A 24,393-nucleotide genomic window follows, 5' to 3' on the forward strand; every position below is an offset into this window, starting at 1 on the left:
CGCCTATAATCCCAGTACTTTGGGAGGCCAAAGTGGGTGGATCACTTGAGGTCAGGAGTTCGAGACCAGCTTGGCCAACATGGTGAAATCCCATCTACTAAAAATACAAAAATTAGCTGGGTGTGGTGGCGGGCGCCTGTAATCCCAGCTACTTGGGAGGGTGAGGCAGGAGAATTGCTTGAACTCCAGAGGCAGAGGTTGCAGTGAGCTGAGATTGTGCCATTGCTCTTCAGCCTGGGTGACAGAGAGACTCTGTCTCCAAAATGTGTGTGTGTGTCTGTGTGTGTTGTATATATATATAAAAATATATAAATACATGAGAAGTAATATGAGGTTGGTGAGGCTAGGAAGGGCCAGTCACACAGCCAAATTAAAGAGTTTAGAATCTGTCTTAAAAGTGGCAGTGGTAGAGAAGGCGGTGGAGGCGAGGGGTGTTGAGGGATTTTTAAGCAGGGTAAGTATGTCATCAGATTCCATTTTAGAAAGATAGCTCTAAGCTGAGGGGTGGTGGCTCACGCCTGTAATCCCAGCTACTCGGAGGCTGAGTGGGGAGGATCGTTTGAGCCCAGAAGTTTGAATCTGACCTGGGAAACATAGTAAAACCCTTCTAAAAAAGAAATGAAAAGAAATATGGCTCCAGCTAGAGCGTGGAGATGGAATAGAGCTTAGTGAGCAGGAGGTAGAGGAGCTGTTAGGAATCCCTCTGATTGCAAAATGATAGTGGCCTGGTCAGGCCAGTGAATGCCTGGAAGAGGCATTCAAACTGACAGGTGTCCAGGGGGCTGTGGAGGAGATGAGCGCAGGGCCTTTGTCAGTAGTGTCCTGTGATAGGCTCCTCCCTTAGTTTGGGAACCCCAGGCAGAGCCCAGGAAGTAGGAATCCCCGCGTTCCAGTCAGGAACTCATCATTTAACCTGAAGTAAAACTTGTTAGTGTCTGGCTGGGAGCCGGCATTAAGGAGTGAGGAGGTGAGGAGTGAGGAGGTGAATGTTCGCTGAGTTACTCTGAAAGGAACCTGATATTTACCAAGAAACAAGAGAAACAACATGTTGTGATGCAAAGTGAGGGCATCAGAGCCAGGGAGTGAGCAGGAAGAGAGGAGTCCCCTGGTAAGGGAAATGGGGTGGAGGGGAGGAAGGAGGGTTTCATGTTTCTTTTCACGTTGTGGAGGTAGAGTTTGTTTCTACTTTCAAACTTCGCTGTTCAATAGAGTAAAACATTCAGCATTTTAAAGCAATATAGAGTTCCATGAGGTAAAAGTTCTTCTTGTTGAGATTTTAAAAAGTGAAATATCGCTATCTTAAAGCATATTTTTTCTTTGATTTTTAAATTAATGCATTTTTACCATGATGAATGCATGCAAAAAATTTAAAGAAAAAAAAAACCCAACAGACTCAGAGAAGCACTATTACACTATTAACTTTTTGGTGTGTTTCCTTTGTTTTTGTCTGTGTACGTTTTACATAATGGAGATTTCGACATGTATGCAATTTAAAAATCATATGTTTATTTAGTCTTTATCACAAAAATATCCCCATTATTAAAATTCCTCATAAATATAATTTAGAAAGAATTTTATTAATGTTTCCTCTATTATTAGATATTTATCAGGCTCAATTTTCATTATTAAAAACAATGCTGAGGTAAAAATTGTTATACAAAGATATTTTGTTGACATTATTAAATATTTCCTAGAAGTTGAGAATTGCTGTGCCAAGGAATGTGAACTAAGGTTTCTGAGACATTTTGCCAAATAGCTTTCCAGAAGAACTGAACCCCTTTCCAAGTCCTCATACAGAGTGTGAGTGTCTGACTCGTTATGCCTCACCAGCATTGAATAGTATAACTTTTAAATTGTCAAATTGCCCACAATTTTTTTTGTTTAATGAGCTTTTTAATGCTAGTGAGATTGAAGTATTTTTTTCCTATTTATTATCCATTTAAAATTACCCTTTTAAATGTTAATTGTTCGGATTCTTTGCCTATATATCCTATTTAATTATAGGGATTTTCCCACTCATTTTTACAAGCTTTTAATACTTTGTTTTAGTTCTTTTTTCCCCAGTCTCATTCTCTAGGGTTTGCAAGGACAACTTTGTAGAAAGTATCTGTCACGCGCGTCCGTGTGAAGAGACCACCAAACAGGCTTTGTGTGAGCAACATGGCTGTTTATTTCACCTGGGTGCAGGCGGGCTGAGTCTGAAAAGAGAGTCAGCGAAGGGAGATAAGGGTGGGGCCGTTTTATAGGATTTGGGTAGGTAAAGGAAAAGTACAGTCAAAGGGGGGTTGTTCTCTGGCGGGCAGGAGTGGGGGTCACAAGGTGCTCAGTGGGGGAGCTTTTTGAGCCAGGATGAGCCAGGAAAAGGAATTTCACAAGATAATATCATTGTTTAAGGCAAGGACTGGCCATTTTCACTTCTTTTGTGGTGGAATGTCATCAGTTAAGGCGGGGCAGGGCATTTGCACTTCTTTTGTGATTCTTCAGTTACTTCAGGCCATCTGGTCATATACGTGCAAGTCACAGGGGATGTGATGGCTTGGCTTGGGCTCAGAGGCCTGACAGGATCTTCTTTTGACAAGCATTAATATTTGTCCTATCTTTTGGGGAGTTGAGAGTAATTAGCAGAAGGCTTCATGGTGTGGTTTGGAATGAGTGGAATACCATTACATATGTTGAAGGATGGATTATTTGAAAGATTTCTATCTATTGGCTATTCGGAAAACCTGGCATTTCTGGAGTGCTATATATTTCGTATTGTTACTTGCCTAATGTTTAGTATGCTGTATGATTTCCCTCCCTCCCTCCCTCCCTCCCTCCCTCCCTCCCTCCCTCCCTCCCTCCCTTCCTTCCTTCCTTCCTTCCTTCCTTCCTTCCTTCCTTCTTCCTTCCTTTCTTTTCTTTCTTTTCTTTTTCTTCCTTTCCTTCCTTCATTTCTTTCCTTCCTTTCTTTCTTTCCTTCCTTCCTTCCTTTCTTTCTTTCCTTCCTTTCTTTCCTTTCTTACTTTCTTTCCTTTCTTCCTTTCTTTCCTTTTTTCCCTTTCTTTCCTTCCTTTCTTTCCTTCCTTCTTCCTTCCTTCCTTTCTTTCCTTCCTTCTTTCCCTTCCTTCCTTCCTTTCCTTCCTTCCTTCCCTTCCCCTTCCTTCCTTTACTTTCCTATCCTTCCCCTTCCTTTCCCCTTTCCCTTTCCCTTTCCTTTCTTCTTTCTTTTCTTTCTTTCTTTCTTCTTTTGGTGGTGCGATCTCACCTCACTGCAACCTCTGCATCCCAGGCTCCAGCCACCCAAGTACCTGGGACTATAGGCAGGCACCATCATACTCAGCTCATTTTTTTGGTATTTTTGTAGAATTGGGGTTTCACCATGTTGGCCAGGCTGATCTTCACCTCCTTAGCTCAAGTCATCCACCCATCTCTACCTCGCAGGTCGAGATTACAGGCATGAGCCACCATGCCTGGCCTGATTTTCTTACATCAATGACAGTCGTCATTAATGAAGTCATTCAGTAAATATTCATGTGTTCACTCCTGTGCTACTCAATTAATTTTTCAATTTTTCAAACAAGAAAATCCAGAAGTATTAACCCTGAATAAAAGCAGTCAGTACATCCTCTGGATAGCACTCCCCAACGTGTGACTCCACAGTTTGTGGTGTGGCTGGTGGCCTGGAATCTGGGAGCTCTGAATCAGCTTCCCACTCAGAGAAGCCCAGGGAAAGGCATCTGACAGCATTTCTGCTGAGCCAGCAAGGAGAAGCTGCTGGCCAAGTACACATTGATTACCTACTGTAGGCTCAGCACTGTGCAGGACCCAGTGGGCCACAGAGATATAGATGTAAGAAACAGACTCTGCCTTTGAGGAGGTTACAGTCTAGTTGTGGAGACAAATCCAATAGGCAAAGCAATCATATTTTGCTTATTTGCTGAATGGGTTATCTTTTATGTATTCAATGGTAGGAGCTGCTTATATGTAATGAATGTTGATCGTAAATCATAGACATATTGAAAAACATTTTTCTCCAAACAGTTTTTCTTTTAACTTCTTAAACTTTTTTTTTTTTTTTTAACCATTTAGAAGTGAACAAGTTTTGTGTCAATGTTTTCCTTTATGGTTCCGAGTTTTATATAATGCTTAGGAAGTTCTCCTTACCTAAACAATAAAATTATGCCTCTGTTTTTCCTTTTGGTACCTTTATAGTTGTGTTAAAATATTTAGAATGTCAAACCACTTGGAATTTATTTTTGTATATTGTGTGAAGCAACAATCTAACTTATTATCCACATTGCTTATCCAGCTATCCCGTTACTATTTATTAAATAATCCAGCTCTTCCTTTCTGATTTGAAATGCCCTTTTCTTTATATGCTAAGGTCTCACACATATGTGGATTTGTTTCTGTCTTCTCTAGGAACCCTCAAGTAATTTATTAGCTATGTGAGTTTGACTAGGATACTTGCCTACTTGGATTCCCACATTTGAAATGGGAACAATATGATAGTAGCTATTCTACAGTATAGAGTCATTGTGAGAAGTAAACCACAATGTTTCAGAGTCTGACCCCATTGTAAGTACTCAGTGAATAGTATTTTTATTGTTTTTCTTTTGAGGCCTGTGCCAGTGACTCTTAATTACTGTAGTAGGCAGTCCCTGTTATTATTTTTCTTTCTAATAATTTCAAAGATTTCTTGGCCATGCATACACCTTAATTTTTCTGTTTGAATTGAATTTTAATTCATCAGAGTCAGAGAAAAACAAATACAAAAACATGATTGAAATTGCATTAGATATATATATATATTAGAGGGAGAGGTTTGACGTCTTATAAAATGGAATCTTATCTACAAACAATTTAACTCTCTCCATTTATTTAGGTCTTGTTTTATGCTTATCATGCAATTTTAATTATGTTGAGGCTTAAGTATTGATTTTCCTAGTTTTGCCCTTGTTATATATGAGATTGACCGTCTTCCCTCAAAACAGGCAGAGGCAGCTTCAGAGTTTTGTTAAACACTTTGAAATACTTCCTGTTTTTAAGTCATTCAAACAGCCATGTGAAATGAGGTTGGGCATTTCCGTCTTATAGGTGAGAAATTTAAAAGGAAAGAAGAAAGGAAAGTGATAGTTTTGGGGCCAGGCATGGTGGCTCATGCCTGTAATCATAGCACTTTGGGAGGCTGAGGCGGGCAGATCACGTGAGGTCAGGAGTTCAAGACTAGCTTGGCCAACATGGCAAAACCCCATCTCTACTAAAAATACAGAAATTAGCCGGTGTGGTGGTGGGCACCTGTAATCCCAGCTACTCAGGAGGCTGAGGCAGGAGAATCGCTTGAACCCAGGAGGCGGAAGTTGCAGTAAGCCGAGATTGCGCCACTGCACTCCAGCCTAGGCAATAGAGTGAGACTCCATCTCAAAAAAAAAAATAAATAAATAAATAAAAAAGAAAGAAAGTGATAGTTTTAGACACCTATGTATCAGACGTGGGTATTTTTACTTTATTTTAAGTAACTCTGTTATCCCCATTTTACAAATGAAGAGTCTGATGGTGAGAGAAGTTAAACTGATGCGGCCAAGGTTCCTAACAACTGAAGATAAAGGGCTCAAACTCAGGGCTTGGGACTCAGTAGTAGATGTTCTAATGGCCGGTGGCCATTACATTTCTCTGGTGCTGTCTCATCCTCTCTGTACTTGTAATTCATCTCCATAAAGTTGACCCCAGACCAATTGTCCTATTTCCCGGCGCAGGCTGCCATCCCCAAGTCTAGTTTCTGGACCTATTAGAGTGCAGCCCTTCCCAAAACCCAATCACAGTGGCTTGGTCTGTTCTATTGCTGTTGAATATGGTCTGTATGCCCAGATGCCTGATTACAGAGAGTACTTGGGAGGAAGTCCAGGGTAGAAAGAAGACCGATGGAGACCAAAAATTCTCTCATATATCTAAGCCTTGCTGTTTTGTTATCTGACTGCCAAGGCTGAGGAACCTCAAAGCCAGGTTAGGTGGTCAGGTTCATTACTACATGACCTAAGGGAGCTACATAAGGGATGAAAATCAGAGTGATCTAAAAAGGCTGACCTGGAACTGCCCTCCCATTGGACATCCTCATCTTGGAAAGAGCCTCCTTCCCAGCAGCAGCAGCAGCCTCTGCCATCAGTAGGGTTGTCAGGTGCTATGTTGTTCCTGGGTTTGTACATAGATCTTTCTTTAATAAAGGATTTAACATTGACACTTTATCCTTTTTGCAGTAGGACATCAAATCTTACTTTTCTCAGTTTTTCCATAGTAGGCACTTGGGTAAGGAGGCAGAAATTTAACTTCTTCCTGATTTTTTATGTATGTATATGAATATTTGCATTTATTGCCTGTCTAGCATCTTGATGGAATGGATTCTGCTGCAGAATTTGGGTTCTAGGAGAGACCCCTGTAGGCTGCTTGCTCCAAGTTCTGTCTGCAGGAAAGTCAATGTCTGAATGGAGCCAAAGGATTCCTGAATATCCTTGGAGGGTAGAAGGGAAACTGGCTTGAGTGGGGTCCAGGTTCCAGATGGTTCACGTTCACTTGAAGCAACTGTTTCACATGTTAAATCTTTAAGTTATATTTTATTAAATAAAAATCCTTTGCTGTTAAGTGGAAAAGGTTGAAATAGTGTTCCGTACCACCTAGGAGGGACTTACGTTCTCTTCTGAAAGAATTCCAGAAATGAAAATTTAAGCCCATTCTACTCGCTTTCCTAGACTGTTTGGGTAGTGATAATTTGGGACTGAAAACACTGGGTGTAGGATTTATTTTTTTAAATTTAGCATTCCTAGAGCATCTACCCCACCAAGGCTGTTGTGCAACTCCATGACGGCACTCCCTGGAGTGGAGTGATGCAATGGCTTCACGTGACCCTGTACATAATACTATATTGAATGCCAGGAAGTAGGGGTGCCAGGTGGTAAGACAGAGGAAGTAGATCAGGTCTCTCGCCCTTGGAGTGTATTATGATCTATTTAAAGAAACAGTCCTTAGCTGTTAAGCTTTGAGGGGGCCAGTACATAACACTTAACTTCCATGTCCGTGATCGGAACCAATTGAGAGATAAAGGAATCAGGTCAATATAGCGGGGGTCCCAAGTCCCCAGGCCACAGACTGCTACCAGTCCGTGGCCTGTTAGGAACTGGGCCATATAGCAGGAGGTGAGCGGCAGCCGAGCGAGCATTACCACCTGAGCTCCACCTCCTATCAGATCAGCGGTGGCATTAGATTATCATAGAAGCGCAAACCCTATTGTGAACTGTGTATGTGAGGTTGCCTGCTCCTTATGAGAATCTAATGCCTGATGATCTGAGGTGGAACAGTTTAATCTTGAAATCATCCCCCCACCCTGGTCCATGGAAAAATTGTCTTCCATGAAACTGGTCCCTGGTGCCGAAAATGTTGGGGACTGCTGCAATAGAGGATAAGACATAACTTTTGTGACTAATGAAGCTGATCCTGGGGAATGTAGTTTATACCTGTGGGCAAGTGAATTTCTAAAAGTGAAACCTAGAATCAGACAGAGTTACCTGCAAGTCACAGGTAGTACTGGAGAACTGCAGGCTTTTCCTCTTACTAGCCATCCTTCCTGCCTTTTGCCTTTCCCCCTTTATAGGGTAGGGGAGCAAAGCAGAGAAGGGGCCAAGCTACACATATCCAGCTCTTGTCTCCCATATTACCAACCAACCCAGAAAAAAGGCCCAGAGTGTTACACTGCAAGATGTTCTTCCACAGAGAAACACCAGATCAGGAAAAAGGAGGTCCTTTCCCTTAAAAAGTCCCTATATTTAGCTCAAGATGAACACTAAGGCAGTATGTCCTGATTGTATGAATTTTTGTTATAAGATATATATTTAGATACTGAAAAGGAATGGTCAGAGTAGTATGTGTTTAATTAGGGAACATGGCCGGGTGCAGTGGCTCACTCCTGTAATCCCAGCACTTTGGGAGGCTGAGGCAGGAGAATCACCTGAGGTCAGGAGTTCGAGACCAGCCTGGCCAACATGTGAAACCTCATCTCTACCAACAATATAAAAATTAGCCAGGTGTGGTGGCATGCACCTGTAGTCCCAGCTACCCAGGAGGCTGAGGCAGGGGAATCTCTTGAATCCAGGACGTGGAGGTTGCAGTGAGCCGTGATCGTGCAATTGTACTATGGCCTGGGTGACAGAGAGACACACTTTAAACAAATGGACCTGTTAAGTGGGGAGAGTTCATTCATGATAAGCTTGAACTGTGGACAAATGAAAAAGACCTCCCAATACAACTAATAAAATGGTTTTCATGATCTTGGAGATGTGGCTTAGTGTCATCCACGCCTGTAGTCATAAATGAAACATGAAGAATGAGCAAGTTACCAGGCATCAGGCCCAGCCCATGCAGTGCAGTGATGGGCTGCAGGGCTGTAGCTGGGAGGGGAGGGTTCTGGAGATTCTAGGAGTAGGCATCATGAGTGGGTTCCTGTCACCTGATTTATTACTAATTGGGCAAATTAGTAATACATTTGTCAAATTAGTAATAAATCAGATGACAGGAACCCACACACAATGTGCTCCAGCCTGGGCAACAGAGAGACACAGTTTAAACAAATTCACCTATTAAGTGGGGAGTACTTAGTGGTATTTTCTGGTTTATCATCTGAAAAAATGCTTAAATTTTTTTTTAGAGCAAAATTTTTTTTTTTATTTGTGTTTTTGCCTTAACAGAGAGGGTACAATTGAGAGCTGTGAGGATATAAGCGTAATTGCTGTGACACTTTGAGTTTTCTGTTGCGTAATTGAAAGTGGTTTTAAATCCTGCAGATTCTGAGAAAAAACTGGGAGGAATAGTAAGACATACTTCCAAAAACAGTGAACAATTCAAAGGTCATATTCTTAACTTTGAAATGCTATTTGTGATTTTTATATGGTAGAATTTTCTTTCAAAACACTTCTTAAGGTGACATTATAATCTGTTGGTATTTGCAGAACACCTAGAAACTGGCAGCTGAAAATTACACAAAGAGAATGGAAAGGTTAAAATTAACTATAGAGGAATACATAGATAATCAAGATTTAAGGAGAACACATTTCCATTGGATCTACTTGCTGCCAGTTTGTGCATTTCAGGATTATTACTACTGACATGTGAATAGGTGGTATAGTTAAATCTCTAAAGCAGTTGTTGTCAAGCTAGATTGGCTAACTAAACCTAATGTTAATCAGAGATGTCTGTCTGTCCCTGGTGTACAGTACAGAGTTTGATGTGATTGTGGACAGAGAAAGCCAGGTGACCTCTTGAGGATCTATTTTCATCTCCAAGATTCAGTGAGTTGTCTGCTCTCTATCTCACAAAATAATATATGTAAAATGCTGAGCACAGTGCTGGCTACATAGGAAACTATTACTTAGCATGGGGAAATAGCTACTTTATTTTGATTTGCAAATGGTTATAAAATAGTATGCTAAGTATTATGCCAGTAATGCAAAATTCAACAAATAGTTATTCAGTTCTTCTAGATGCTATTGTAGGAACCGGAATATAAGAACTAGGAAGAAAAGAACATAAGATTGCTTTGTGTCTCATTTAATTTTGTATCATAGAATAAATTGGTGCTTCTTGCTGTGATGTCTTCTGTGGCTAGAAAATGTTTATTTATTTTCCTTAATTATTTTTGGGAAGCCAGCGAGTGACTATGCAGATATTTGACTGTTGATACCTGAGTGGGTACCCTCTCCAAAAAGCCAGTCAGAATAGCCCTGCCTACCTCCTTCTGTGAATTAAGACAGAGCTTAGGAAGAACTCATTTATCCTTCACTGTACCTCAGGAACAAGGATTGATATTGAAACACATTCATTGAGCTTCCTATGGCATTAATGTGATCGAAGCCCAAACCTGCTTGGAATCCTCCTTTTCTGGAGAGCTTTGTATGGGGGAATCATTGTGGTGTTCCTTTCCTTCTTCAATGGCTTGTCATTTACCATTGTATTGGATCTCTTAGATTTTTATTTTAAGGAGAGGGATGTAGAAATATAGTTTCTGGGCTGGACGCAGTGGCTCATGCCTGTAATCCCAGCACTGTGGGAGGCCAAGGTGTGCGGATCATTGGAGGTTGAGAGTTCGAGACCACCCTGGCCGCCTCTACTAAAAATACAAAAATTACCCGGGCGTGGTGGTGGGTGCCTGTAATCCCAGCTACCTCGGGAGGCTGAGGCGGGAGAATCACTTGAATCCGGGAGGCAGAGGTTACAGTGAGCCGAGACTGCACCATTGTACTCCAGCCTGGGAGTCTAAAAAAAAAAAAAAAGAAATATAGTTTCTGGACCATGTGTGATTGGTCATATGAGTCAAACTGGTGGATTCCTAAACTGGATTTTGACCCTGGGATCCTTTAGCAATGGATGAAGTTTGAAATTTGAGTTGGCATGGTCTGCTGGTCATGGTTGGCAGGGCCTGTCTTGGCCCCTACTCTTTACTGTCTACTATGTGGTCTAAGGTAAGTCTTTAGGTCTTTGTACCTAAGTTTCTTCCATCAGATCAGGTGGGGTTTTCAACCTATTTCCTAATTGTTTTACAAGTTAAGAGATCTGCACTTAGAAAATTAGTTGAACAGGAGAAACCCCTTACTGAATAGTCACTGTGAAAGTTTTTATTCCAGCAAGAAAAAAAACTTATGGTGTAATGATAACCCAGGACTTGAAGGAATAAGACCATTTGAAAAATGAATTAATATTTGTACCTATTCATTCCCAAGTCTTTGCTTCCATAGCCCCTCAAATGAGAATGCAAATTACTGACCAATCTTTTGATATTCCTTTCAGGGACACCTGTGTGGTTCTTTGTGAAAATTGCTCCAATTCGAAACGAACAGGATAAAGTGGTTTTATTTCTTTGCACTTTCAGTGACATAACAGCTTTCAAACAGCCAATTGAGGATGATTCATGTAAAGGTTTGTAATTCTCACTTGTACAGATACATTTATGCCTTTTTTGTCTTTAGTGTGGCTCTCATTACAGAGAATTTGAGGTTGTCAAGGCAATCACTTTACAAACCTCAAGATTCTAACTTTAATTTGTATGGAGCAAAGCACTGTGTCATTCTGGAGTGTATCCAGGGAGGAGAAGGGGAGAAAAAAACACTTTGTTTAGGAAAGCATTTCAACCAATTTCATACCTTTAATAATTAACCCTTTCCGATATTAGTTAGGCAGAAGAAGATAGTTTGGCAACTCTAGTATCCTCAGAATCTTTTTAAGTTTTCACATAACAAATGTCAGTCATACAAATGGGGTTGTCTATGGCTACATTCATCTGCTTTATATATAAACTTTCTTAGATTTGACTGAATTCTAGCACTTCAAGATTGTTAAAGCAGACTTTAGCACATCTTTGCATCTGTGGTTGATTAAGTCTGTGACTGGTTAATTCATTTGGAACATGACATTAATGAAGCCAGGTCCTGAGTAACATTTCTATATGGGTCATTTAATTAGCTGTGTGATCACAGATTTTAGCACTCATCTCAGCCGTATCATATGCATGTATTGTTTGCATAACATAGGGGACCCAGGAAAGGAGATGGCTCAGGGTTTCTGCAACAACTGTATCCCTGAAGAGGTTCAGCTCATCAGGACATAAAAAAGATGGCATGTTAGTCCCAGAGGTTTTGGATTAGGGGGTGACATAGAACCTTTCACATCCCTCATTCATAGCTTACACTCAAGATAACCAAGAGGCTAGGAGTTTTTTCATGTTGCAGTGCTACCTGACTCTGTGGTTGATTTTTCAGCTCTGCTGGAGAACTCTGCTCCTTGTGGTTTTCTGAGATGTAGCAAAGAGGTGAGAGTGGAGTCCAGGGGAGAGTTAAACTGAGACATATTATTTTTGATGTGACAAAATTTTTGTTGTTAAATGAGCATTATAGGAGGAAATAAAAAGCATTATGTGGATGCTCTCTCAAGGGCTATGTCCTCTGAGGGTATTTAAAATCCTGACACACTTAGCCACTCACATTTATGGAGTTCCGAGCACAGTACTGTGAATACCAGTGCATCCTATTTTTTTAAAACTGTCTGATAGCTCACTAAATCAATTTCAGCTTGCCTTTTGGTTTTAAGACTGCAGCAGATGCAAAATATCTCAGCCAGTGTTTCAGCCACCTGAAGTCTCCCTTTGCTTACAGAAACATGATTGCCCGATTTCTAGTTTCTAATTTGAAGATTTCTCAGTGCAGTAGCTATTTCATGGCAGTGGGTTCACTCATGATTAAGTATCATCTTGTTACCATATAGAAAGATCAGTTGCTTTTTTAACCTAATAAACTCAAAAGTAGTATTTTGAAGGCAATTGAATATTTTTACATTTATTTTTGCAATTTTTCTCTTAAAAATTTAAGACATGTGATTCGGTTGAATCAAAAATTTTTTTTTATTACCTCCGGAACATTCGTAGGTGATGTGCTGTTATTATTTAGTAGGAAAAGCATACCTAACAGAATGCTCCGTACCTGGCATGTAGGTGCCTGCATTTGATGCTAATGAAACCTAAAGAGGGATAAATCAGAGTGATGTAGTGAGACTTACTTAGGTTTATTTTCCAGGAATAAAATGCTCCACTTCATTTAACCTGCCTCAATGATGCATTTCTTTGTTGATAAGAGTTTTGGTATATACACATACATACTTACAGACACTCATGAGGACATACACACACATTTACTCTGTTTCTTCTTAGCTGAGGGGACCAGATATTAATTGTTTTTGTCAGTGAAATAAATAGGAGTAACTTCTGGCTTGATTCATAAAAATTTGACACACACACACACATTAGCCCTCGATGTAGGAGTCCTGCTAGTAGACCACGCTAAATGTCTCCTCAAAGACATGGCTTTATAAGCCTGTCAGTTTCAAATGCCATGGCAGATATGTTCAGACCTTCCCACTTGCCATGTCATTGTGCCCCTGGCCCACTGTGGTTTGGTGGTCTGCTTAGGACAAGTCAAACTTTATATTAGTGTGTTTATGATGGAAGCACATGATAATTCTCTAGGCCTTGTTATTTTAAGTCTATAAACTGCGATTTTTGCTACAGGGATCAAGTCTAGATCCTAGAAAATATGCTGCCATGTGGCTGGATTATTCTCCTGGCTTGACATTTCTTCTTGGATGTACTCTCAGCAGCTTCTTTCCGGGAGACCAGCTGGGTTTTCAGTACAGCACTTCAGTCACCATTAAGAGTCTTAAGAGTCTTGCTGACTTAGGCTTGTTTAGAATTCACTTTGGAGATGGAATGGAAATGTGGATAATCTAAAACCCCAGAAAAATCCCAGATAATTGCTCTTTGGCATAGCCCCATGGGATGTTTTCCTACCACCATATTAGCCTTTTAAATCAGTTATGTTCAAATTGTCTTTAAAATTACTTTGTTTTCTCAGATCATGTAGTACCTAATTTGGGGACTTGGGGCTGGGGTGGGTACATCCTGATAGTGATACAAGAAGCCAGTTTGTGCCCCCAATTTTCCCACAAGTCACCCACAAAGGGTCCAACACAGTGGGATAATTGACAGTGGCCTATTTCAGGATCTGACACAAAGTAACTTCTCTTCTACCCAGAGCCTCAGGCAGAGGGGGTGGGTCCTGGAAATGCTTCCAGAGCCCCCTCTGTCATTTGGTGTACCAGTTCTCACCGTCCTTTTTATGAGCTAGGTAGGCCTCTGACTTCCTCATCTTCACTTTGCTCTCTGTCTTTTGACAGTAATTCTCTTACTCTCTGACAAATAGTGCCCACGGATGGCATGGAGCAGGGAATGAAAGTCAAGTTAGGTTTGCTGTTTGCTAACAGTTCTGGTGTGTGTGTGTGTGTGTGTGTGCTTAAAGGCTGAATGAGAGAGTAGGTAGGAATTCCTGCCTAAAATGAGAATCTGTGATGCTCTAGTGATTTCATTTGTTCCTTATCTCTTGCTTTTTCTTTTGTTATAGATAATTGGGAGTAGGCTGTGGGATATGTTTCTGTCACATTCTCTCTTCTGAGTCAGGAGGGTTGGGCAAATGAGTATAGAATTAGAGCGTAAAGCTCAGAATTTTCTCTTTTTACATTGCTCACCAAAGGATGAGTCAGTCCTCTTGTTTTCTCTATTATCCCACCAACTAATCTCATATTAAAGGAGCAAATTCATTTTCAAAGATTCACTTGTTTACTTCTAAATTCAGAGTTAAACTTGAGCCAAATGCAGACAACAAAAGGAATGTAAAACTTTGGAGTACGTTTCTGAGAGCCAGAGATTTAGAATACTGCAGGATGAAGGCTCTGGCAAACTGTTGTAACTGTTCACCCTTCTCCATGTATCTTCATGCTGGACATGGGAGAAATAGTAATAGACACAAGTCGCAGGCCCCACCCCTCTTCAATGTTAACATTTTATGTCTCTGCCATTAGGCTGATGGGAAAGTGACGATTTAGTGACTGCTGCTTAAAGAAGCCATTCTAGATTTTTGGTTCTTTGTACATTGGTAAGGAAAAGATTGTGGGAGGAGACTTGAGGACGCTTAGGCAGTGGTCCACACTGACTCTCCATGCTGTACCCTGTATCCACTATTCTCTGCTGGATGTTTGGATTATGCTATCAACTCCTCTGAATTTCTGACCCTGTATCTCAGGACAAGGCTGTCCTCTGTCTTTTTTGGTACCCCTGGACTTACTCTCAGAGGAATTGGAATTCTAACTTATCCCAGCACCATCTCTTCTGGCCTGAAAAAGAAAGATTCAGGTTCACTGGTGGCTCAGCTAAGTTGACACCCACCAGCCATTGTTGGGTCAAGACAGGGTAAAAGCCATTTCTCCATTCCTGAGAATGAAGAAAAGACCCAGTAAATACCTTTTAGCTGATTGCTATATTGTGTACTGTTATAGTATATTGTGTACTATATTGTGTATTGTGTTTCCTTTCCTTTTGTCTTTTTTTTCTCTATACTCTTCCTCTTCTGCTCCTGCCCACTTCCGCTCTCATTTTCCTGATTATGTATGGTTTCAATTTTCTCATGGCATCCACAGCTCTGCTATGCCTAACTTGCTGGTGACATTTGTGATGGAACTGGAAGAATCCTGGGCCAGGGGTTTCTTCATTTGAGCTCTATTCAGTGTTGAACTTACAAGTGGGATATAATTGGAGGAGTGGGTGCAGAAATGCCTGGCAAAAGAGGCACAGAAATACCCCCTAAAACTGAAGAGAGTTTGTGAAATGGGCTGCCTATCCTTTGGGACCTTATATCTATTGCAAACCCAGACAGAAGTAGGGTGATGAGAGAAAAAAAATTTGTTCTTTATTTGTCCAGTACACCTATTGTATTCACCTGTTCGGTGCCTGGCCTCATGCTAGGTGCAGGACACAAGGAAATGCCTGCGATAGAGCCTCTGAGTCTATCTGGGAGAAGGCATAGGCAGGTAAGCAAATAAAACAGTAAAGCACAGTCAATGATCTAATATATGCCTGCCTAAAGCCAGTTGGGGTTCAATACAGGGAGCAAGTAAGCCTGCTAGGGGTAGGCCAGTATCCTTCCTTGAAGGACGACAATGAATCATGTGGAAAGTGACTGTCTGACTTCCCCTGAGCAAGACCATTTTGAGCTAAGTTCGGTTTGGGTTGTCCCCTCCCATTTGGCCTTTTGGACAATAGGAGTTTCACTTTCTCCAGAAATGATTCTTCTGATGGGTCTGCTGTAAGGGACATTGTTGGTCCAAATTGTATGTATTATCTTCCACCAAATTGGTTTGCTCTTCATATGCTTTTAATCTCATTGAATAGCTGTCACCCCAGTTGTTACCCAAATCAGAAACTCAGGAGCCACCTAGGTTGCTTTTTCTTTTCCTCTATAGCTATTTTTCTCAGAGTCCTGACTCTGTAGCTGCCCTCAAGTCTCCCCTTGACCCCTGGCCCAGGCCGCAGCATTGGTCCAGGCCCACATGGTCTCTTGCCTGTTGTCCTGACATACCTTCTATCTGTCTTTTATTTTTTTTCCAGCCCACTATCCACTTTGTTGTTCTGTTCATTTAAAATGCAAATTGGCATGTGTATCTCCCTCCTCACCACATTTAAAGTCCTTCAGTGGCTCTCGGTGGGTTTCAGGATGAAGTTCAAGGTTCTTAACTTACCTTGTAGGTTTTTACTGTCCAGGTTCTTCTTGGTTTGGCCCCTACCAACCTCTTTAGCATCATCTCAGGACATGCCTGGCATCCCCCTCCCACTTATAAGCCATGGCCCTTCATCCAACCATTCAGAATGTCTTGTTCTTCACTGACATATTACCCTGTTTTATAATTTTCTGCCTTTGTAGGTGCTGTTCCTTCTGTGTGGGATGTCTTTCTTTCCTTAAGTCTACCTAATTCCTACTCATTGTTTAAAACTTTGCTCTAGTGCCATATCCTTCAGGAAACCTGCTTTGTCTCCCCAGCCTGGATTAGGTATATGCCTTCTTTTGACAGTCTTGGCCATAGCATTCTGTACTCATCCCTGTCATAGAACTTAGTTCACTATGTCATGATTTCTTAATTGTCAGTCTTCCCTGCTAGAGTGTGTGCTCTCTGAGGCCAGAATCTGTGTCTTATTCATGTTAGTATCTCTAGTATCTAGTACCACGCCTGGTACCTAGTAATTATGTTTATAGAATTAACACATGAGTGAATGAATCTATTTTTTCATCTGGCAAGGCATGATTGCCATTATAAAGTATCTATAGCGCAGGAAAGAAAATAATGGGTTTGGGAACTTGGGAGAAAATTTATTTCCTTCCTTCCTGCCCATCCTGGGTAGAAGTGTGATGCAAATTTCACGCTGTTCATTCATTTCCTTTTCAACACCCACTCACCTTCCCATGCCCTTGCTCAGCCAGCCGAGAGCCCACTCTTTTAAGAACCCACTCTTGCAAAGAGAATCAGGGCTAGGCCAGAGAGTGAGGGGCTATCCTGAGTCTAGGGAAATGCCCAGAGGTCCAGGGATATTCCTTTTTATTCTTTTATGTTATATCAGGTGATGAACCAAGGGGTTTGGGGCACCTGCTCTGCCAGCTCCCTCTCATCACTGTTCTCACAGTATATAGATCACGCTGGTGGTGGTAGTAGGGTGGATGCAGAGCCCTTGCTGATGTTTACATACACAACTGACTGAAAAATAAACTCTCTGCTCTTCTCGAAAAGCTTTTTGGAATCCAGTTTCAGCTTTACTTTAAGCTAAAGTAGAGCCTTCCTCTGAAAGTGACTTTTAAAAAAATCTTAGTTCATAGTTCCCATAGCACATTCATTGACACTGGGGGAGATGTCAAAGACCCCTACAGAGTCCATGCTGTCCCCTCCTGTTAACATTAGTGGGATACCCCGCACACCCACAGTCAAACCACTATGTGTATCTTTTCAAGCCAATCCCAGCAGTTCCACATTTCTGCTTCGTGGCATCAGGGTGGATGAAAGCACTACTGGCTTTTTATTGAAGCCTGGCACTTCTGGAATGAGATAAAAAAGAGCTGATTTGCTCTTCTTACTATATTGACAAAAATTTATCCAGTTTATGATTCTCAAAGGTTGTATAGAAAAATAAAATATGGACATTCTTCTGCTTAACTCCATTGTCCTCTGGATTCTGTCTTGGAAAGTTGCTCCAGGGTAAAATTTGGCAGATGAGATTTCTACTGGAAGGTGCTGAATGCTTCTAAACTCTAAAGGATATAAAAAAATAAAATCACCTAGTCCTGCTTTTAGCTGTAATGTAAAAATAGTTGCATGCTCTGTTTATTTGCTATATATCCCACGTCTGGGTTTTTGGAGCTCCCAAAACCCAAGCCTGGTCTTGAGAATCCTGACAGGACTTCAAGCGTCTCATGGGGCAACTGCATGGTCATAACCTTGATACAGATGGGTTGTTGAGTGTTGAAATGGACAATTGTCTTTGGGGGCCTTTAAAAGGTGTCAAGATCACTCAGACATCTTCGATTCTCAGTAAAGACCTGTCACCAACCATCTTTCTCCCATCCTAAAGCAGACTAAAATCTGCCACTGCTTTTCCCCCACCTCCTCAGGGGTTGAAATCATTTCTTACTCCTCTGGCCTTGGAGAAGGTAATGCATAGAATGGCCATTGAACTAGCTTGTCCGTTTAAAACCCAGAACCAGGTGTTTCTGCAAGATCAGCTAGCCTGGGGATTGGAAACAGCCTGAGCCAAGTTACCAAATCAGAGAACCATCTCAATTACCTGGTATTATCTGGTGAAGAAGGCTTGGGCCAGAGTGGAGAGATGTTCTAGACTCTCATTGTCCAGGCACTCTGTGTCTTAGTCTCCCTATATGTAAAATGGTACTAAAACCTGCTCTACCAGCTTCACAAACTATGATTAGGATGAAGTGAAAGTGCAGGGGAAAAGCAAATTGCAACACACAAGGTGCTTTTCTGAGCAGTGGGTCTTGCTTGCAGGGATGCAGAGTGACTGTTGGGAGCTTAGGAGGGCATTGGGGGTGTCTGTTTCTGACAGTGTAACTTCTAATGTGAATGTCTGTGCACCTTTGGGATGTGGTTGACCCTGTCTTTTCACTCTTCCACTTGCTTCAGGCTGGGGGAAGTTTGCTCGGCTGACAAGAGCACTGACAAGCAGCAGGGGTGTCCTGCAGCAGCTGGCTCCAAGCGTGCAAAAAGGCGAGAATGTGCACAAGCACTCCCGCCTGGCAGAGGTAAGAGCAAGGGGTTAGCTCATCTTGAGCCTTACTTTTAGGGGGTGCATGGGCTGAGGCAATGGCACAAAACTAGGTGCTATCATGGAGAGGACCTTCAGGACCCCCAGACACCTGTCTTGGCTGGGCTTACACAGCACAATGTGTGACACTGGGTAAGTGACCTAACTCCTTTGAGCTTTATACTTTCCCATGTGCAAAAGCAGGCTGGAAAAGCTCTGTTTCAGCTTGCTTGAGATTAAAAGTGTCAGATCACTTTTTTGAGGAGCTAGAAGTGCTTCGTGTACAGGAAGGAGTTTTTAAACAATTTTGTTATTAGAGCAATACATACCATTATAGGCAAAGAAGATACAGGAAGTGAAAAGAAGAAAATAAAAATTACCTGCAATCTCAACAACCACATGGCATTTTACATTTTTTTGGTGTGTGCATTTAACTTGTTTCTTTGTAGATATCCTATTTCCTAAATGCTAAGAAATTCATTTTTTCACGTTACTGTTTATGAAGTTGAGACACATCTAGCAATAGTGTGTACATTAAATGTGATTGTGTTGCCTTTTCTTCACTTTATATAATCATGAGCATTTTTACATGTTAATAAATATACTTAAAATTATTATTATTTTGGTAATCTTTGTAGTAAGGAAAATTTGGCATTCTTCTTTTTGCTGGAGCGAGAGGCTAGGAAGCCTTGACAAGGTATCTTATTAGGTTTCATGCACCCAACTTATCATTATCTGCCTTTGATGGTGCCTGGTCTTTATTTTTATTTTATTTCATTAAAAAATTTTTTAACTTCTTTTTATTATACTTTAAGTTCTAGAGTACATGTGCACAACGTGCAGGTGTATTACATAGGTATACATGTGCCATGTTGGTTTGCTGCACCCATTAACTCATCATTTACATTAGGTATTTCTCCTAATGCTATCTCTCCCCCTGTCCCCCATCCCACGACAGGCCCCAGGGTGTGATGTTCCCTGCCCTGTGTCCAATTGTTCTCATTGTTCAATTCCCACCTATGAGTGAGAACATGTGGTGTTTGGTTTTCTCAGTAAAGACCTGTCACCAACCGTCTTCCTCCCATCCTAAAGCAGACATTGTGATAGTTTGCTCAGAATGATGGTTTCCAGCTGCATCCATGTCCCTGCAAAGGACATGAACTCATCCTTTCTATGGCTGCATAGTAATCCACGGTGTATATGTGCCACATCTTCTTAATCCAGTCTATCATTGGTGAACATTTGGGTTGGTTCCTAGTCTCTGCTATTGTGAATAGTGCTGTAATAAACATACATGTGCATGTGTCTTTATAGTAGAATGATTTATAATCCTTTGGGTATATACCCAGTAATGGGATTGTTGGGTCAAATGGTATTTCTAGTTCTAGATCCTTGAGGAATTGCCACACTGTCTTCCACAATGGTTGAACTAGTTTGCACTCACACCAACAGTGTAGAAGCTTTCCTATTTCTCCACATCCTCTCCAGCATCTGTTTTTTCCTTACTTTTTAATGATTGCCATTCTAACTGGTGTGAGATGGTATCTCATTGTGATTTTGGGATTTGTATTTCTCTGATGACCAGTGATGGTGAGCATTTTTTTTCATGTATATGTTGGCTGCGTAAATATCTTCATTTGAGAAGTGTCTGTTCATATCCTTCACCCACTTTTTGATGGGGTTTTTGTTTTTTTCTTGTAAATTTGTGTAAGTTCTTTGTAGATTCTAGATATTAGTCCTTTGTCAGATGGGTAGATTGCAAAAATTTTCTCCCATTCTGTAGGTTGCCTGTTCACTCTGATGGTAGTTTCTTTTGCTGTGCAGAAGCTCTTTAGTTTAATTAGATCCCATTTGTCTATTTTGTTGCCATTGTTTGTGGTGTTTTAGTCATGAAGTCCTTGCCCATGCCTATGTCCTGAATGGAATTGCCTAGGATTTTTTCTAGGGTTTTTATGGTTTTAGGTCTCACATTTAAGTTCTTAATTCATCTTGAATTAATTTTTATATAAGGTGTAAGGAAGGGGTTCAGTTTCAGCTTTCTACATACAGCTAGCCAGTTTCCCCAGCACCATTTATTAAATAGGGAATCCTTTCCCCATTTCTTGTTTTTGTCAGGTTTGTCAAAGATCAGATGGTTGTAGATGTGTAGTGTTATTTCTAAGGACTGTGTTCTGTTCCATTGGTCTATATCTCTGTTTTGGTACCAGTACCATGCTGTTTTGGTTACTGTAGCCTTGTAGTATAGTTTGAAGTCAGGTAGCGTGATGCTTCCAGCTTTGTTCTTTTTGCTTAGGATTGTCTTGGCAATATGGGCTCTTTTTGCTTCCATATGAACTTTAAAGTAGTTTTTTCCAGTTTTGTGAAGAAAGTCATTGGTAGCTTGATGGGGATGACATTGAATCTATAAATTACTTTGGGCACTATGGCCATTTTCACAATATTGATTCTTCCTAGCCATGAGGATGGAATGTTCTTCCATTTGTTTCTGTCCTCTTTTATTTTGTTGAGCAGTGGTTTGTAGTTCTCCTTGAAGGGGTTCTTCACATACCTTGTAAATTGTATTGCTAGGTATTTTATTCTCTTTGTAGCAATTGTGAATGGGAGTTCACTCATGATTTGGTTCTCTCTTTGTCTGTTATTGGTATATAGGAATGCTTGTGATTTTTGCACATTGATTTTGTATCCTGAGTCTTTGCTGAAGTTGCTTATCAGCTTAAGGATATTTTGGGCTGAGACGATGGGGTTTTCTAAATATACAATCATGTCATCTGCAAACAGGGACAATTTGATTTCCTTTTTTCCTAATTAAATACCTTTTATTTGTTTCTCTTGCCTGATTGCCCTGGCCAGAACTTCCAACACTATGTTGAATAGGAGTGGTAAGAGAGGGCATTCCTGTCTTATGCCAGTTTTCAAAGGGAATGCTTCCAGTTTTTGCCCATTCAGTATGATATTGGCTGTAGGTTTGTCATAATAGCTCTTATTATTTTGAGATACATTCCATCATTACCTAGTTTATTGAAAGTTTTTAGCATGAAGGGCTGTTGAATTCCGTTGAAGGCTTTTCTGCATCTATTGAGATAATCATGTGGTTTTTGTTGTTGGTTCTGTTTATACGATGGACTATGTTTATTGATTTGCATATGTTGAACCAGCCTTGCATCCCAGGGATGTAGCCAACTTGATTGTGTTGGATAAACTTTTTGATGTGCTGCTGGAGTCAGTTTGCCAGTATTTTATTGAGGATTTTTGCATCGATGTTCATCAGGGATATTGGTCTAAAATTCTCTTTTTTTGTTGTGTCTCTACCAGGCTTTGGTATCAGGATGATGCTGGCCTCATAAAATGAGTTAGGGAGGATTCCCTCTTTTTCTGTTGATTGGAATAGTTTCAGAAGGAATGGTACCAGCTCCTCCTTGTACCTCTGGTAGAATTTGGCTGTGAATCCCTCTGGTCCCGGACTTTTTTTTGGTTGGGAGGCTATTAATTATTGCCTCAATTTCAGAGCCTGTTATTGGTGTATTCAGAGATTCCACTTCTTCCTGGTTTAGTCTTGGGAGGGTGTATGTGTCCAGGAATTTATCCATTTCTTCTAGATTTTCTAGTTTATTTGCACAGAGGTGTTTATAGTATTCTCTGATGGTAGTTTGTATTTCTGTGGGATCAGTGGTGATATCTTCTTTATCATTTTTTATTGTGTCTGTTTGATTCTTCTCTTTTTTCTTCTTTATTAGTCTTGCTAGCAGTCTATTAATTTTGTTGACCTTTTCAAAAAATCAGCTCCTGGATTCACCGATTTTTTGAAGGGTTTTTGGTATCTCTACCTCCTTCAGTTCAAGCTTCCCTGGCTGCTTTGTTTACCTACTCAAGCCTCAGTAATGGCAGATGCTCCTCCCCCTGCCAGGCTGCTGCCTCACAGGTGGAGCTCAGACTGCTGTGCTAGCAGTAAGCAAGGCTCCGTGGGCTTGGGATCGGTGGAGCCAGGCATGGGATATAATCTCCTGGTGTGCCATTTTCTAAGACCATTGGAAAAGCACAGTATTTGTCTGGGAGCGTCCCGTTTTTCCAGGTGCTGTCTGTCATGGCTTCCCTTGGCTAGGAAAGGGAAATCCCCTGACCCCTTGTGCTTTCCGGGTGAGGTGATGCCCCTCCCTGCTTTGGCTTGCCCTCTGTGGGCTGCACCCACTGTCCAACTAGTTCCAATGAGATGAACCAGGTACCTCAGTTGGAAATGCAGAAAACACCTGTCTTCTGTGTTGATCACCCTGGGAGCTGCAGACGGGAGCTGTTCCTATTCGGCCATCTTGGATCTGGAATCCTGGTTTTTATTTTTTCAGCTACATCCGGGCGGGACCAGTTAGAAGCATTAAACCTTCTTGACTCCACACCACTGTCTTACCCAAGGAAAACAGGTAAACTGTCCCATGGACTGTAGATGGCTCGTCAGTCCTTGATCCACGTTTGGATGATTTTGGATCCACGTTCTAGCCTGGCTCCAGAGTTCCATACCCCCTAGTGAAGACACTACCAACATGATTCAGCTCACAAATAATGTTCTGAATATATGCAGTCATGTACAATGAGTTAGCTACAAAAGATCTCCTTGTAGTAACCAGAAGCTTTTGTCAACAGTGGAGATGGGGAACATTCATTTGTACCATTTTAGAGAAGGAGACATATTTGGATGATGGTAGCATCATTTTTTGTCATGATATGGGCTTGGCTTATGATAGAAAGGATGCTAAAGGAGACCTCTCAACTCACAGCCTGTACTTTCTCTGCTGCTTCTTATGGTTAGTAGAATAACCTCCTCTCCTACGTCTCTCCCCTTGCTCACTCTTATTCAGCCACACTGGCCTTTTTGCTGTTCCTTGTACACACCATGCTTAACTGCAAGTCTTTGCCCAAATGTTATTTTCTCTATGTAGCTGACTGTATCAGTCAGAGTTCTACCAGAGAAACAGAGCCAGTAGGATACTTAATATGAAGAGATTTATTGCAAGGAATTGACTTATGTGATTGTGGTGATTGGCTACTTGTATCCAAAATTCAGGGCAAATTGACAGACTGGAAACCCTTGGGAAGAGCTGGTGCTGAAGTTCACAAGCAAATTCCTTCTTCCTTAGGAAAACTCAGTTCTGCTTTTAATGCCTTTTGACTGACTAGATGAGGCCCACTCAGATTACAGAGGATTATATCTTTTCCTGAAAGTCGACTGATTGTAGATGTTAATCACATCTACATAATACTTTTACAGCAACACATAGTTTAGTGTTGGCTTAAATACCTGAGTGCCACGTCCTAGCCAAGTTGATACATAGAACTATTACCTCTTCACCTCTTGTCAACTTGATACCCATACACATTTTTAGAATCTATATTTAATCTCCAAATAAGTCAATAAGAAAATCATACTTCCATCTAACATGGTACAATTACTCTATGTACAATGGAAAATATGCCAGCCTTTTCCCCAAAAGAGGCTGCAAAGTCATTGGTGATGTTCATTTTTGTTCTCCCTATCCTGTAATTCAAATACTGTGATATAAAATTAACTATTATTAATATATTTATGTTATATAAGAGGATAAGAAAGGGATGAGAATAATAGTATTATATATATATAAATTTATACCGAATTAAGGAAAAATTACAACTCCTAGTCCTCTATGTTTTCTTCCACTTGATACCTTCTA

At 41.0% G+C, this 24,393-nt stretch overlaps 1 protein-coding gene across 2 annotated transcripts in view; it reads left to right on the forward strand.

Annotated features, from left to right (window-relative positions):
* The window catches only part of KCNH1 (potassium voltage-gated channel subfamily H member 1), a 466,372-nt gene that overhangs the window by 35,480 nt on the left and 406,499 nt on the right, over positions 1-24,393 (forward strand). For both annotated transcript variants that reach the window (XM_010372506.2, XM_010372507.2), the window contains exons 4-5: positions 10,807-10,935; positions 18,577-18,695. In XM_010372506.2, coding sequence (XP_010370808.1) covers positions 10,807-10,935; positions 18,577-18,695 — 248 coding nt within the window. The remainder of the gene's footprint in view (positions 1-10,806; positions 10,936-18,576; positions 18,696-24,393) is intronic.

Source organism: Rhinopithecus roxellana, chromosome 8, assembly GCF_007565055.1.
Source record: "Rhinopithecus roxellana isolate Shanxi Qingling chromosome 8, ASM756505v1, whole genome shotgun sequence".
NCBI classification, from domain to species: Eukaryota; Metazoa; Chordata; class Mammalia; order Primates; family Cercopithecidae; genus Rhinopithecus; species Rhinopithecus roxellana.